The sequence below is a fragment of the Chiloscyllium punctatum genome, chromosome 10, assembly GCF_047496795.1.
Source record: "Chiloscyllium punctatum isolate Juve2018m chromosome 10, sChiPun1.3, whole genome shotgun sequence".
NCBI classification, from domain to species: domain Eukaryota; kingdom Metazoa; phylum Chordata; class Chondrichthyes; order Orectolobiformes; family Hemiscylliidae; genus Chiloscyllium; species Chiloscyllium punctatum.
Genome location: NC_092748.1, coordinates 55714399 through 55729419, shown reverse-complemented (window position 1 = coordinate 55729419; position 15021 = coordinate 55714399). Strand labels below are relative to the sequence as shown.

The 15021-nt window shown below is 40.0% G+C and overlaps 1 protein-coding gene across 5 annotated transcripts in view; it reads right to left on the bottom strand.

The window, feature by feature from the left end:
- gpr155a (G protein-coupled receptor 155a) overlaps window positions 1-15021 on the bottom strand; it is a 57855-nt gene that overhangs the window by 3319 nt on the left and 39515 nt on the right. For all 5 annotated transcript variants that reach the window (XM_072579187.1, XM_072579186.1, XM_072579188.1 and 2 more), the window contains 7 exons: window positions 14640-14733; window positions 6469-6664; window positions 2395-2493; window positions 1869-2002; window positions 846-941; window positions 669-733; window positions 22-159 (listed from right to left, as the gene is read on the bottom strand). In XM_072579187.1, coding sequence (XP_072435288.1) covers window positions 22-159; window positions 669-733; window positions 846-941; window positions 1869-2002; window positions 2395-2493; window positions 6469-6664; window positions 14640-14733 — 822 coding nt within the window. The remainder of the gene's footprint in view (window positions 1-21; window positions 160-668; window positions 734-845; window positions 942-1868; window positions 2003-2394; window positions 2494-6468; window positions 6665-14639; window positions 14734-15021) is intronic.

Genomic DNA, 15021 nt, shown 5'->3' with positions numbered 1-15021 from the left:
CATGCTAATTTAAACTCATACCTCCTCGCTTTGATGATATCTCTGGCACATTGACCCATATGATATTGAGAAAACTGCTGGCAAGTCAACCTTATGTCATCAGTCAATGGATTGTCAGTCTGTCCTCCTAAGTTTCTTCCATGCAATAGGAATTCCAGTCTGTCAAGTTAAGCAGAATGATTAATCAAAGACATGCCAAAATATACTAAACATAGTTAAACGCCAATTCCTGAGCTGACTGAATCATCCTTGGGTTGGAACATGGGAATTTAAGAAAAATAACAACAGCCATTTACTTTTCTTTCTGCCATCCTGGTAGTCCTGCATAACCATCTTGGTAGTTGCATGAAGAGGTAAACAATATATTGTATATATTTTGTCCCCTTTGACATCTTTCATTGTTACCACTAGTGAACCAGGTTGCTGCATTTCAGCTAGAACAGTAGAAGTGAATGACCTATGGATCTCATGATTGCAGCTAAACAGATTACTTAATAGAAAACCATATTTTTTCACTACTTCAAGTTTGCCAAGACTTGAAGAACTTGTGAGATTAGCAAGTTGCAGTGATGGTCAGCAGCAAGATCCTCAGCTTGTTGGTTTAATTTAAAATTCAGTTTGCGAGTGAGGAATAGAACTTTTTGGCTTAAATGAAGAAAATTATTTACCTCTTTTTACACGAAAGTATGATTAAATGTTTATCAAGCCCAAATATGCCAAAAGAAATAAAACCCTGAAAGGAAACAGAAAAGTAGGTTTATTATTTACCATTTAGATTGAAATTTATCACTAATTCAATTCCTGTTGAAATATTGCAACAAAGCAGTCATAGAAAAAATACAAACCTGACCAAAATTAAAGATTATACAGAAGAACTGTAGCTCAACATAAAGGCGACCTGGTTCATGATTAACCAACCACCATAAACAACTGGATACGTTCTGAAAAATGATTTTTTAAAAATCAAACTGTTATTTATTAAATTAATACAAATACATTTGAATATGAATTAGAAGCAAGTGTAAGCCATTTGGCTCATCAAGTCTGCTTGCCTTTCAATAATATCATGACTGATCATGGCCTCAATTTCACATTACCATTTTATATTCTTTTATTCAAACATCTATCTACCTCAATATTCAATGTCTCTACCTCCACGCAGTCTATGCTCCCATTAAGGATGACTAATCTAAAACAAATAAGATTTGAGACAAACATTTCCCACATTACTATTTAGGCAAATGAAAATGGCAACAGCTATTGTTTAACTAAAACAGCAGCAACACGGGGAGAAAATTAAAGGCAAGCTTTACATTTTCAATTACTTATTTGCCTCTCTAGACGTCTGCTGAAATTCACTGTCAAGGCTCACATCAATGATAGGCATGGTGGCTCAATGATTAGCACTGCTGCCTCACAACATCTGGGACCAGGGTTTGATTCCACTTTCAGCTGACTGTGTGGAGTTTGCACGTTTTCCATGTGTCTGTGTGGGTTTCCTCTGGGTGCTCTGGTTTCCTCCCATAGGCCAAAGATGTGTAGGTTAGGTGGATTGGCCATGGGAAATGCAGGGTTACAGGGATGGAGTAGCGGAGTCGATGGGATGCTCTTCGAAGGATCAATGTGGACTTGTTGGGCCAAATGGCCTGCCTCCATACTGTAGGGATACTGTGATAGGCACCTTGGGGACACTACTGGAAGGTTAGTACTGGCTGGAAAATTGTTCAGCAAGAAACACAACTTTCAGGAAAGAAAGAAGGGAATCGGAGTGAGATAAAAGATAAAACTATAGATGATATAATAACATTTCTATTACTTCATTAAAGTGAATTTCTTCCTTGTAATGGTAACTTTAATGTTAAACTTACAGCAAACAAGCCTACAATGAGAAGCAAGCACAGCAACACATGTCTGGCCAGCTGTGGATCAGTATTCTGCAAATGCTGCTCTTCTTGTATCAATATGCAGTTTTCAGCATTGCATGATGTCGTACATTGTTCTGCTGCAAGATACACCACAGTAACATTGTAAATACAGCAGCTACCATTTTATTGTTTTGAGTTTTTATTAACTGCAATGTTGACAATTTAGCAATATCAGACTCAAAACAACAGGTTGACTGATCACAGAGCTAATATTGTATTAGGCCATAGTGAGAAATCAATTTATTTAACTCAAAAATGAAGATTACAACCACAAATACATGGTTACATGGCAGGCATGTAGTCTGTTTAAGTTTTAAAACCGTTACATGTTTACTAAACTCCCTGTTGAAATCCATACAACAACATTTGGCTAGAGAAGTCTTTCTAGGACATTGTGAATCAAACTCCTATCAAAATATTTAATATGGTACACTTCAAAAGTCAATCAACATTGTTTCACGAAACATACCACTCAACGATGCCTCATTTATACTTCTGCCATTATTCTGAACTTGTTGGTTGGAACAACATAATGTACTTTGATTTTCCATCTGACATGGACATATTTCTGTCAGTAAAGAAGAAGAATGTTAGTTTTTGTATTTAGCCAAATAAAATAAACTTTTTACACATGGAATTAGAAGATGAACATTTCAAGCCCAATGAAGATACTGTTTAGGTTTACACTAAGTATTTCTCTGACAAGCTCCTCCAAAATCGTTACACTACATGGGTGGAATTCCAACTAGCAGAAATATTGGAACAATTTAGCCCTGGAGAGATACTCACCCACTTTGCTCTTTAAGTTCTGAGCAAGGACCACCAGCGATTGAGACCCTTAAGTGGTTAATTAACAGCAGCTTAGAGGCCTCAGTTTGCCTTTATCTGCCTTTCTGGCAGCAAAGAAAACTAGCTAGTTTCCCAACTCAAAACCAGAACAGCCTGTCTGGCGGGTTGTGAGAGGGCTACATTTACTCCAAATCTGGGAGCAATCAGAAGGATGGATGGTGGGACAAGTGGTGACCTTCAAGAGACATACAATGCCCTTGCCTCTGACCTCCTTGAGCCCTCCTCTACTCACCTCCCCAAGAAGCAATTAAAACATTTGCCTCTTTGCCATTGCGTCCCCTGAAGAGTAAGTCTCGACTAGATGGTCTATGGGACTCAGAATCCATTCGTCTTATTGGATGGGAGCTTTTGGCAAGCTACGACTCAATTGTCAAGGTTTGCAATTTGCAGGTAAGTTTACCAGTTAGCTCATAACCATTATCCAGCAAGCTTTCTTGATAGGCAATGAGTTAGTTGCAACTGAAAACACCCAGCCTCAGACTTAATGTGAAATTTTTGAACACACACACACAGACTAGGACTTTCCATTTTTCAGATAAAGTGGAGAAGTGAGCTTCTTTAATGGCTATAGATGGCTCCATCAGGAAGCCATCATATTCATAGGCAAATCAGGCAATTTAATGCTGATTAGCAGGTTTCTTGACTAATCAGGTCCTGTTGTCAAGACACCTCAGCCCTGAAGTTGCTAGTCAGAGGTCAACAGCAACAACACTGGCCAAACAATAGCCATGGAAATGGGAACCAGTGAAAACAGAACTGATTTTCTTTGAGGGAATAAGTGTTGCTCTCTCAATGAAACCTTAGTTAATGGCATGACGGTGGAAAGGCAATGGCAAACATTCAAAGAGTTCATGCAATAATTACAGGGAGAAGACAGGAGAAAGAGGCTGAGGAACTGTCAGCAATGATTGAGCTGTGGAGGAGACTCAGTTGGCCAAATGGCGTAATTCTGCTCATACCTCTTAAGGCAACTGTTCATTCCTGTTTGGCACAGAAGTAAAATAGGAAAGCTCACCAAACAATGAAAATTATAGATAGTATTTTATCCAAGGAAGAGGCCTAGATATTAGCCAGGGAACAAAAACAAAATAGATCTGAGGAGCGAGAGCAGTTTAAGAATTCAGCAAGGGAGGGCTAAGGGATTGATTATGAAAAAAAAGAGTTTGAGATTAAGCCTGTGGGAAAACCACCTGTAAAAGTTTCTATACGTATGTGAAGAGAAAAAGACTGTTGAAGATTCATCTAGGTTTCCCCACAGTTAGAAATGAGGGAATTTATAAGGAGAAACAAATAAATGGTTAACCCAACTAAATTTATACTTCTGTGTTTACAAAGGAGGACACAAATTGCATACCATGAATGTTGGGGAACACAGGGTTTAGTGAGAAAGAGGAATGAAAGGAAATTCATATTAGTACGGAAATGGGATTGAAGGCCAATAAATCCACAATGCCTGATTATTTACATCCCAAAGTACTCAAGAACGTGGCCATAGAAATAGATTTGAGGTCATCTTCCAAGATTCTGAAAATTTTCTACAGCTTGGAGGGTAGCTAATGTAACCCCTCCATTTAAAAAAGGTAGAGAGAAAACTGGGAATTACAGACCAGCCAGTCTGAAAGTCATTAGTGAGGAAAATGCTCAAGTATATTATAAAAGATTTTATAGAAGAGCACACGGAAAATAGTGATAGCATTAGACAGTAAGCACTGATTTATTGAAAGGAAAATCATGCTGGACATGTGTATCAGAATTGTTTGAGGACATAACTCAGAGGTGACCTTCAGAAAGCTTTCAATAAAGTTCTACATAAGAGATTAGTGTGTAGAATTAAAGCAGTGACTGGGGACAGTGTATGCAGATGGATAGAAAATTATTTGGCAGACAGGAAACAATAGGAATAAATGGGTCATTTCCCAAACGGCAAGCAGTGATTGGTGGGTACCACATGGGTCAGTGCTAGGATTCCTGATATTCAAAATATAGGTTCATGATTTTGAAAGGGAATTAAAAGTAGTATCTCCAAACTGGATGGGAAGCTAGCTTTCAGGAGGATGTAGAGATGCTGGAGTGTGATTTCGACAAGCATAATGATTGGGCAAATGCAGTGTATGTGAAGTTATCTACTTTGGTCACAAAGGCAGGAAGACAGAGCCATTTAGGACTGAGATGAAGGGGAAAATTCTTCATCTAGTGAGTGGTAAACCTGTGGAATTTGCTACCATAGAAAGCAGTCAAAGCCAAACATTTTATGATGTGCTAGATATAAAATGTGGGGCGAAAGGGATCAAAAGAATATGGGGGAAAAATGGAAACAGATCATGGAGTTAGATGATCAGCACAATCATAATGAATGGTTGAGTAGGTTCGAAAGGTCAAAGGGCCTACTCCTGCTTTATTTTCTATGCTTCCATGTCTCCTTTGTGGTCTCAGTAACAATACCTATTATAACACTGTACCTTGCTCCCAAAATCAAATCAATAAACTACATCTTGTTTAAGGCAAAAAGTTACTTCTCATTAGATTAGTTTTTACTGCATTTTTTCTATCATACCAAACAAAGGAGGCCCTTTTGATCCCTACCAAGAGAGGATAGTGGTAGCAATTCAAGAAGTAAATTACACCATGACAAGCTGTGGTCAGGATTCACCTTTCAGTATTCTGTTAAAGGTGTCAACATTCAAATATGTTAAACTGAGAGCCAATCTGCTCTAGCAGGTGGACAGGAATGATTTCATCTCATTATCTTGGTGACTATCAGGAGAGTTATCCCTGATGTCCAGCCAACATTCAGTCCTCAATCAACATCACAAAAGCAGATCATCTTGTAACTGTTTGTGGGAGCTTACTGTGCACAATTAGGCTATCATTTCTTATACTACACAGCGATTACATAATTGATGCCAAATATGCTTGTAGACAAAGATAACTATGATCACATATTATTAAATCATGCTAGTTTAATTTTTTTGTGTTGACTGGTATTGACTGTATTGTATAATGTCTGGGATTATATTTGAGTCAGCATCAGCCAAATGATTGCCTCGAAAATGCTCATTCAACCAACCAAAAAACTCAATCAAGTTAGTGATACATGATTTCACACACACAAAACCATGTTGGCTGTCCCTAATCAGTCCGTGCCTTTCCAAATATATGTATGATTCGGAGATACCAGTGTTGGACTGGGGTGTACAAAGTTAAAAATCACACGACACCAGGTTATAGTCCAACAGGTTTAATTGGAAGCACACTAGCTTTTGGAGCGACGCTCACACAATCACCAGTGTCGCTCCGAAAGCCAGTGTGCTTCCAATTAAACCTGTTGGACTATAACCTGGTGTTGTGTGATTTTTAACCAAATATATGTAAATCCTGTCCCCCAGAATTCCCTCCAACAACTTGCCTACCACCGATGTCAGGCTCACTGGTCTATAGCTCCCCAACTTTTCTTTACCATCTTTCTTAAATAATGGCACCAGGTTAAGTAAATCTAAGATTCAGCATTCTGCTAAATATACTAATGTGAATAAAGAAATAAAATGCAAGCAATCTGGGGAACACAGAAGCAGGGAAGCAACCCAGACTATCTTTGCTTAATAAGAAAATACAGTGCATATAGTATCTTTAAGTAGGAAATGAGAATAAATCTACATCAGTCATTTCATGTTATATAAATCAAAAAGACTATCACCTTCTCCCGTTGCAAATTCTACATCAGGAGTAACGTTTGTAGCTGTTGTTTGGCTAGGATTCTCACTCGTATTGCTGGAAGTAGAGTCGCGCTGTAGTATCTGGTAAGCATTATCATGCCTCTTCCGACTCAGTAACATCAATGATGAACCCGCAAGAATAATGCTACATGATAGCACTGCTGCTGTACTAATAACCTGCAATGACAAGCATGTGAACAAGGAACCTTCCAAAGAATCTGAATGAGGGTCAGATCAATAAAAATATTCAGAATACAGTCCACACTTCTTGTAGCAAACAGACTTGAGGTGATAATTCTAGTCACATATTTTAAAGAGTTTTGAGAAGATTTGTAGCTCAGGTTGAGGTTCTGGACGTAGGTTTGCTCGCTGAGCTGGAAGGTTCATTTCCAGACGTTTTGTAACCCTACTAGGTAACATCTTCAGTGGGCCTCCGGGCGAAGCAGTACTGATGATTCCTGTTTTCTATTTTTATGTTTCTTTGGGTTGGTGATGTCATTTCCCGTGACGATGTCATTTCCTGTTCTTTTTCTCAGGGGTGGTAGATGGGGTGTAACTCGATATGTTTGTTGATAGAGTTCCGGCTGGAATGCCACGTTTCTAGGAGTTCTCATGCGTTTCTCTGTTTGGCTTGTCCTAGGATGGATGTGTTGTCCCACTCGAAATGGTGTCCTTCCTTCTCTATATGTAAGGATACTAGTGAGAGAGGGTCATGTCGTTTTGTGGCTAGTTGATGTTCATGTTTCCTGGTAGCTACGTTTCAGCCTGTTTGTCCAATGTAGTGTTTGTTACAGTTCTTGTACTGTATTTTGTAAATGACGTTAGTTTTGCTTGTTGGTTGTATAGGGTCTTTCAAGTTCATTAGCTGCTTTTTTTTGTGTTGGTGGGTTTGTGGGCTGCCATGATGCCAAGAGATCTGAGTAGCCTGGCAGTCATTTCCTGATAGTCTTTGATGTAGGGAGATTGGCTAGGGTTTCTGGATGTGTTTTGTCTGCTTGTTAGGGGTGTTGCTGAGAAATCAGCAGATTGTATTCTTTTCAAATACATAGTTTAGGTGATTTTCCTCTGCTCTGCATAGTAGGAAATGACATCACCACAGGAAATGGCGTCACTACAGGAAATGATATCACCAACCGAAAGAAACAAACATATAAACAGAAAGCAGGAATCATCAGTAGTGCTTTGCTCGGAGGCCCACTGAAGAGGTTACCTAGAAGGGTGACAAAACATCTGGATGTGAACCTTCCAGCTCAGCGAGCAAACCTACATCCATATATTTTAACCTCTGCTATTGAAAGCTCCAACCTGTGCAATTTCGTTTAATATAGCATTTGGGTTCTACTACACTAAATTTGTATGAGCTGTCTATTCTGCATGAGAAGCCCCAGATGATGATTGAAAACCTGTAAAAATCATTAATAAGTAATCTATTACACTCCTACCCAACCTTTGTTTTTAAAGGGTTCATCTCTCTCTTACCCCGGAGCTCCAGAGACACTGCATCATAAGACCATAAGACAAAGGAGTGGAAGTAAGGCCATTCGGCCCATCGAGTCCACTCCGCCATTCAATCATGGCTGATGCGCATTTCAGCTCCACTTACCAGCGTTCTCCCCGTAGCCCTTAATTCCTCTAGACAACAAGAATCTATCAATCTCGGCCTTGAAGACATTTAGCGTCCCGGCTTCCACTACACTCCGTGGCAATGAATTCCACAGGCCCACCACTCTCTGACTGAAGAAATGTCTCCGCATTTCTGTTCTGAAATGACCCCCTCTAATTCTAAGGCTGTGTCCACGGGTCCTAGTCTCCTCATCTAACAGAAACAATTTCCTAGCATCCACCTTTTCCAAGCCAAGCATTATTTTGTACGTCTCTATTAAGTCTCCCCTTAATCTTCTAAACTCCAACGAATACAATCCCAGTATCCTCAGCCATTCCTCATATGCCAGACATAGAAATGCACTGTCAAATCCATCAAATCCAGGGTGGTGCAGACTGTCAATAAAGTCCCCTCCTGCATTGCTCCTTTTCTTCACATTCTCCATCACCTCCCTTCCTTATATGTTGAGTTACCGCTGTTTGCTACCTCTAATCCCCACTTTCGAGTTCCTCAGCTTTCCTGACAGAGCAGTGGCCACTGTCCTTCAGTCTTGATCTTTAGTGGACAGTGCAGAGGTCAGACCATAGATCTAATTGGATGGACAGACCTGATTGATGACTGACTAGACCCCTAACTAATCTCTTTGTAGCTCCCCAAATGACTTACTATGAATCCCAAGACCGGTTGCTCCAGACATATAAGGCTGATAGTGGTGTACTCCCCAGAATGAAGTGAGACTGAACCCTTGACTGCCCCAAGCTGCTGAGTGACCATGTCCTGGCCCCTGGACTGAATCAGTAGCTGAACTTGGCTTACTGTGCTGGAACCCCTGACTGAAGATTGTTTCCCTTGTCTTGACTGAGGACTAACTCCTTTAGTCTTGGCCATTTGGTTGAAACACCAAATTTAGTGTTTGCTGCGCTTGCTGCTGGCACATAGTACAGGTACAGGATTGATATAAGATGGTGCTGTATTGCAATGTGTTCACCCTTTAAGGAATCACTGCTGACATCCATGGCAAGCAGTTTGGCTTTGTGTCTGCACTAAAAGGCATAACAAAACAGAAGAGTTGTAAGACTTTAAACTCTGGCTGAGGAGCCAAATCACAAAAAGAAAGGCAGAGTGACGTACACATTCAATTAAGTACAAAGTGAGTGAATGCTAAGATGCAAGCAATGAGCTCAGAGATGTACTTTGATGAAGGGCTTTTGCCCGAAATGTCGATCTTTCTGCTCCTCAGATGCTGCCTGACCTACTGTGCTCTTCCAGCACCACACTCTCGAATCTAAATCTCCAGCATCTGCAGTCCTTACTTTTGTCTAATCCATGAGTCCCTGTCCGGAGTGCACATCGTCTGGACCCTAATTTTCCATTGAGAGGTGCAGGATGAAGATGTAGAACTGTATTATAAGTGGGTCGGAAATGTGCCGTGAGGGTGCAATGAGGCTGGTACATCTCTAATGTCAATATCCACAGGCCAGAGAGAGAGGAGGTTTGCGGATGGTCACTGCCTGTGAAGCATTGCCTAACCTACTGACAGAAGGTACAGCGGTACAGAGTGTGGAGGTGTAGAGCAGCCAATAGCATACACTGTGCCAGTACCCATTCGGAAGATTGGGAAAAGTTACTCTCTACAGTGAAACACAGAAAATAAGAGCAGACATAAGCCCTTTGAACCTACTCCACCATTCAATATGATCATGGGTGATCATCCAACTCAATAATTGGTTTCCACTTTCTCCTCATACCTTTTGACCCTTTTCGGCTTAAGAATTCTATAACTCCCTTTTAAAAACATTCAACGTTTTGGCTTCAACTGCTTTCTGTGGCAGAGAACTCCCTAGGCTCACCACTCTCTGCATGAAAAAAATCTCTCATCTGTCCTAAATGACTTACCCGCATCCTTAGACTGTGACCCCCAGTCATCTGTAACATCTTTCCTATGTTTACTCTGTCTAGACCAGTTTAAATTTTGTAAGTTTCATTGGAAATCCCACATCCTCCCCCCTCAATCTTCTGAAGTCCAGTGAATATAAACCTAACTAATCCAGTTTCTCTTCAAGCATCAGTCCTGCCAACTAAACAATCAGTTTAGTTTCTCTCTAGTGGTTAAGGGAATTAGAAATGGCATACTAATTAATTAAGATTATGTGGTAATAAAATGTGAATTCATGCAAATAGGTACAAACAAGATTATTAGCTTTCTTGCAAGATTATTAGCCTTGCTGTTCAACTCTTGTAGTAAAGAGTGGTTTTGGGCTGGCTTGAGTGTGTGGTGCTGGAAAAGCACAGGTCAGTCAGCATCCAAGGAGCAGGGGAACAGATGTTTCGGGCAATAGCCCTTCATCAGGTAGTGATGAGTGATCATAGAACAGTTGGGAACCAAGTGCGGGAACAAAATATCAGTGGCAAGAAACACCATAGGCAGAATGTATATGTCAAAGAAAGAAATATTTAAGCAAACAACAATTTTATTTAGATAGAAATTAGAAATTATTTAGTTATAAACATCATGAGTCATATTTAAGGCCCTTTCCCATGGCCAGTTTGGTGGTGGAACGAAGACACTTAATCAAGCAAGATGGTAATGGTTTGGCAGCCCACCAGCTCCTATCTCTATCCTGATTAAGTCCATAGCAGGAAGGCCCAGCAGATCCATGTCTAACCTGAGTGTTTTCATTTGCACAAATAAACATCTGAGGGACAAGTGGCTCTGATATATAAAGATATTTAAAAAGCCAATAACATAGTTTTTAATCCTGGTGTTTGTTTGAACTCTGAGCACATGGGTTTCTTGGAATTTGTTCATTCACCTTGTTTTACCTGACAACAGGGAACGAAGAGACTGAGCAACTGAAAGGGGAAGAAGGCTCTTTCTACCAGATATGATAGATGCCTTCTTGCCTAAGTAAATGGACTTTGTTCACAGAACTTGTTCTAAGAGTGTGTTTCACAGTCAGAGGTGATGCGAAGTACACTGAAAAACATTTCTGCTTTGTTTAGAGGTTTCCAATCTTTGATATGCACAGTCTTCACAGCAGAATAGGAGCTGTTCATGCAGCTTCTCCATAAGTCAGTGAATGACCAACCTGAGGAGTGGTTTCTGCAAGTGTAGGAGCAGCATCAGCCATCTCCTCATCCATGTCTTATCCCACAGGACAGAGGGGATGAGCACCATGCTCCAGCTCACAGTAAGTGACACCTCCAGTGGATTAACTTTCTAGACATCACCAAGCATCCGTCTGGCAATCACAGACAGTGGCAGCTTCCTAGAAGGATCTCCTTCTCAGTGGCACAGGTAGACACATAGTCCCACTGGAATCAAAATCACCTTGGATTCCTTCACCTTTTGCTCCTTCCACGTGATATTTGTAGAAAGACACATTCTGTTATACAAAAGTGCACCTCCCGTGTGATGATACTACATTTTCTATTTTGGTGTGAACGCGCCTAGTTTCAAAAGTCCAAGGACACTAAGATATACTGCTCTGGCTAGATTCCCGCAGGTACACTGAATTGGAGATTATATCCATTTGATCATCAACGTACTCAGATCATCGATCAAAATCATTCCACTACATTAGTGTTCAGCTGATATGCAACCATAAGACCATAAGAACATAAGACATAGGAGTGGAAGTAAGGCCATTCGGCCCATCGAGTCCACTCCGCCATTCAATCATGGCTGATGCGCATTTCAGCTCCACTTGCCAGCATTCTCCCCGTAGCCCTTAATTCCTCTAGACAACAAGAACCTATCAATCTCGGCCTTGAAGACATTTAGCGTCCCGGCTTCCACTGCACTCCGTGGCAATGAATTCCACAGGCCCACCACTCTCTGGCTGAAGAAATGTCTCCGCATTTCCGTTCTGAAATGACCCCCTCTAATTCTAAGGCTGTGTCCACGGGTCCTAGTCTCCTCGCCTAACAGAAACAATTTTCTAGTATCCACCTTTTCAAAGCCATGTATTATTTTGTACGTCTCTATTAGATCTCCCCTTAATCTTCTAAACTCCAACGAATACAATCCCAGTATCCTCAGCCGTTCCTCATATGCTAGACCTGTCATTCCAGGGATCATCCGTGTGAATCTCCGCTGGACACGTTCCAGTGCCAGTATGTCCTTCCTGAGGTGTGGGGACCAAAACTGGACACAGTACTCCAAATGGGGCCTAACCAGAGCTTTATAAAGTCTTAGTAGTACATCTCTGCTTTTATATTCCAACCCTCTTGAGATAAGAGACAACATTGCAATCACTTTCTTAATCACAGACTCAACCTGCATGTTTACCTTTAGAGAATCCTCGACTAGCACTCCCAGATCCCTTTGTGCTTTGGCTTTATTAAGTTTCTCACCATTTAGAAAGTAATTAGAAATTACTTCATATGTCAGTGCAAAATGCAGTAACCACTTTCATTCCTTCATCAATGGGTGGCACAGTGGTTAGCACTGCTGCCTCATAGTGCCAGAGATCTGGGTTCAATTTCCACCTCAGGTGATTGACTGTGTGGAGTCTGCACATTCTCCCTGTGTCTGCATGGGTTTCCTCCAGGTGCTCTGGTTTCCTACCACAGTCCAAAAATGTGCAGGTTAGGTGAATTCGCCATGCTAAATTGCCCGTAGTGTTAGGTGAAGGGATAAATGTAGGAGAATGGGTCTGGGTGGGTTGTGCTTCGGTGGGTCGGTGTGGACTTGTTGGGCCGAAGGGCCTGTTTCCACACTGTAACTAATCTAAGCTAAATCTAAGAATGCTAGTCAAATCACTCAAAAGATATTCGCACTTCCAAGCAAATCAATGAAATGCTCCTTCAATATATTGATTACTTTGTAAGGACATGGCTGACAATGCCCAGGAAGTGCCCTACCACAGATAATCAGTAAAATATGGTTAGGGTCATCATTCACCTGGATACCAAAGAAGCGATTCTGCTGCCTGGACAGACCTTGGGATTCCTTTCAGTACAAACCGGAGAGAATGTGAGCTTCAAGGGGTGAAAGGTAATGGCCTATCTTCATCTGTGCATGAGGAGAAGTGAGAGGAGCAGGACAAGTAGCCTGATGTGGCCGGGGCACCTGTATGCCACTCATCTAGTTGCCAGGAATGCTCAGGTTAGTTTGATTCATCTATTCCCCACCTCACCACTGCACCATAGGATTGGGATTTTTCATTACATGGAAGTCTGTACATGTGCTATGCAAATACAACACTAAAAATAATAGATATTTACAGTTCTTCTTTTCAATTAAAGTTATTTTTCCCAAATCCCATCTAAGACAACTGTGCTGCTTCAACAATTTCGACAACAAAGAATACCCGAATTTCCACAATTAGTCATGTGTTGACATAAAACTTAGAACTATGCTGCTTTATAATTATATGAACAGTCTTGCTAATATTAGTGAACAGTAAGCCTACATATTCTAATTTCTACCCGTCTACCTAAATTTTAGCAAATACCATAATGTATTGCAGATGCACCTTTCAAAATCTAATTAATGTTCTAATAAATGCACATTTCCTGAACTTAGCAAATTACAGTATAATTACTACTTTATTGGTAATTTCACAAAGACATTGTTCTCTTCCACGTCACAGAGGCTAATTACAGGTCCACTTATGCCTCCCTGACTGAGATCAGTTAACTAAGCCCTGACCGAAGATTGAACTTGAGAGCTAATTTATTTTTATGGCTCAGAACTCAAAAGAACATTACCAAAATCACTAAGTTGTTTAAATTCAACTTGACCATGTATTTAATAGAAAAATGGAAGGGTCTTAATACTCAGATCAAAATACATCTTCCATCTTATCCTGAAGAAAATCAAGAAACTACTTTGGATTTTTTTGCTTTAGTAGCAGCATCATAGTCCCTCACTTTGTTTAATTGCATCTCTCCTAAACCACTTCAGTACAGAGGTCTTTTGTCCTCGAGCTGCTTTAATGATGCCGGTTATTAAGACTGACCTGTTGTTATCATGCACAAAATAAAACATTGGGTGTGTATGCACCAATGCTTGGGCAGCACTGATATTTTCCAACTTGACTTTGTGACAAAACAAAATCTGAAAATCTTTAATGTTCTTTAATGCAATATCACACCATTTCTTGACTGGGTAAGATGAGGTAAATGAACACATGTGGAACATAAAGATCTGCTGAAAAGACTTCTTTAGTGATGCAAATTCTATCTATCTGGAGGATTCTTTTATTATAAGCCATAACAATGAAAGCTCAACCATTTTATATAATTATTAGCTTTTTTTTGATAATGTAAGCATTAAATCCTAGAAGTATGTTCTATGTTGATCCCAATGGCAATAGAGCATCAGATTTCAAGAATATCAAAACTATGAATTAATTTTACCATTCAAGTTTGTATGTTGGTAATATAACATTGGTTTAAATGATCCTTGTACAACAATTGGAGAGAAATGTGAATCTCTGTAGTTTTATAGTTCCATGCTAGTAGTATGGCATAATTAAGAGCTTAAAGCAATTTCAATAATATATTTTTAGGGTGTTTCCAGAATTCCTATTTAATTCATACCTGAGTATTTCCATAAAAGAATGCTGAATCTCCCAGTGTGTGTGTATCTGGGTGACCAGTTAACAATAGTATTCCCACAATGAATGCTGGTATTCTAATAAAACAAAAACACATAACTATTAATTGCTAGAATAATGGATTACAACGATATAATTGTTACAGAAATTAAGAATGGATATCAGCTAAGATTATCATCATGAAATACATTAAGTGCTAATTTCTGTGGTAGCGGACATATATAGACAGAAAACCTAGTACAAAGTGATCTTTAAAGCAGTCTTCCATTACCAAAATCAACATATGTTTCAAGATGGATGCCTTTGGTTGACATGCAAGCACAGTTGTGACAACATGTATAAATACATAAAATAAAATGTGAATG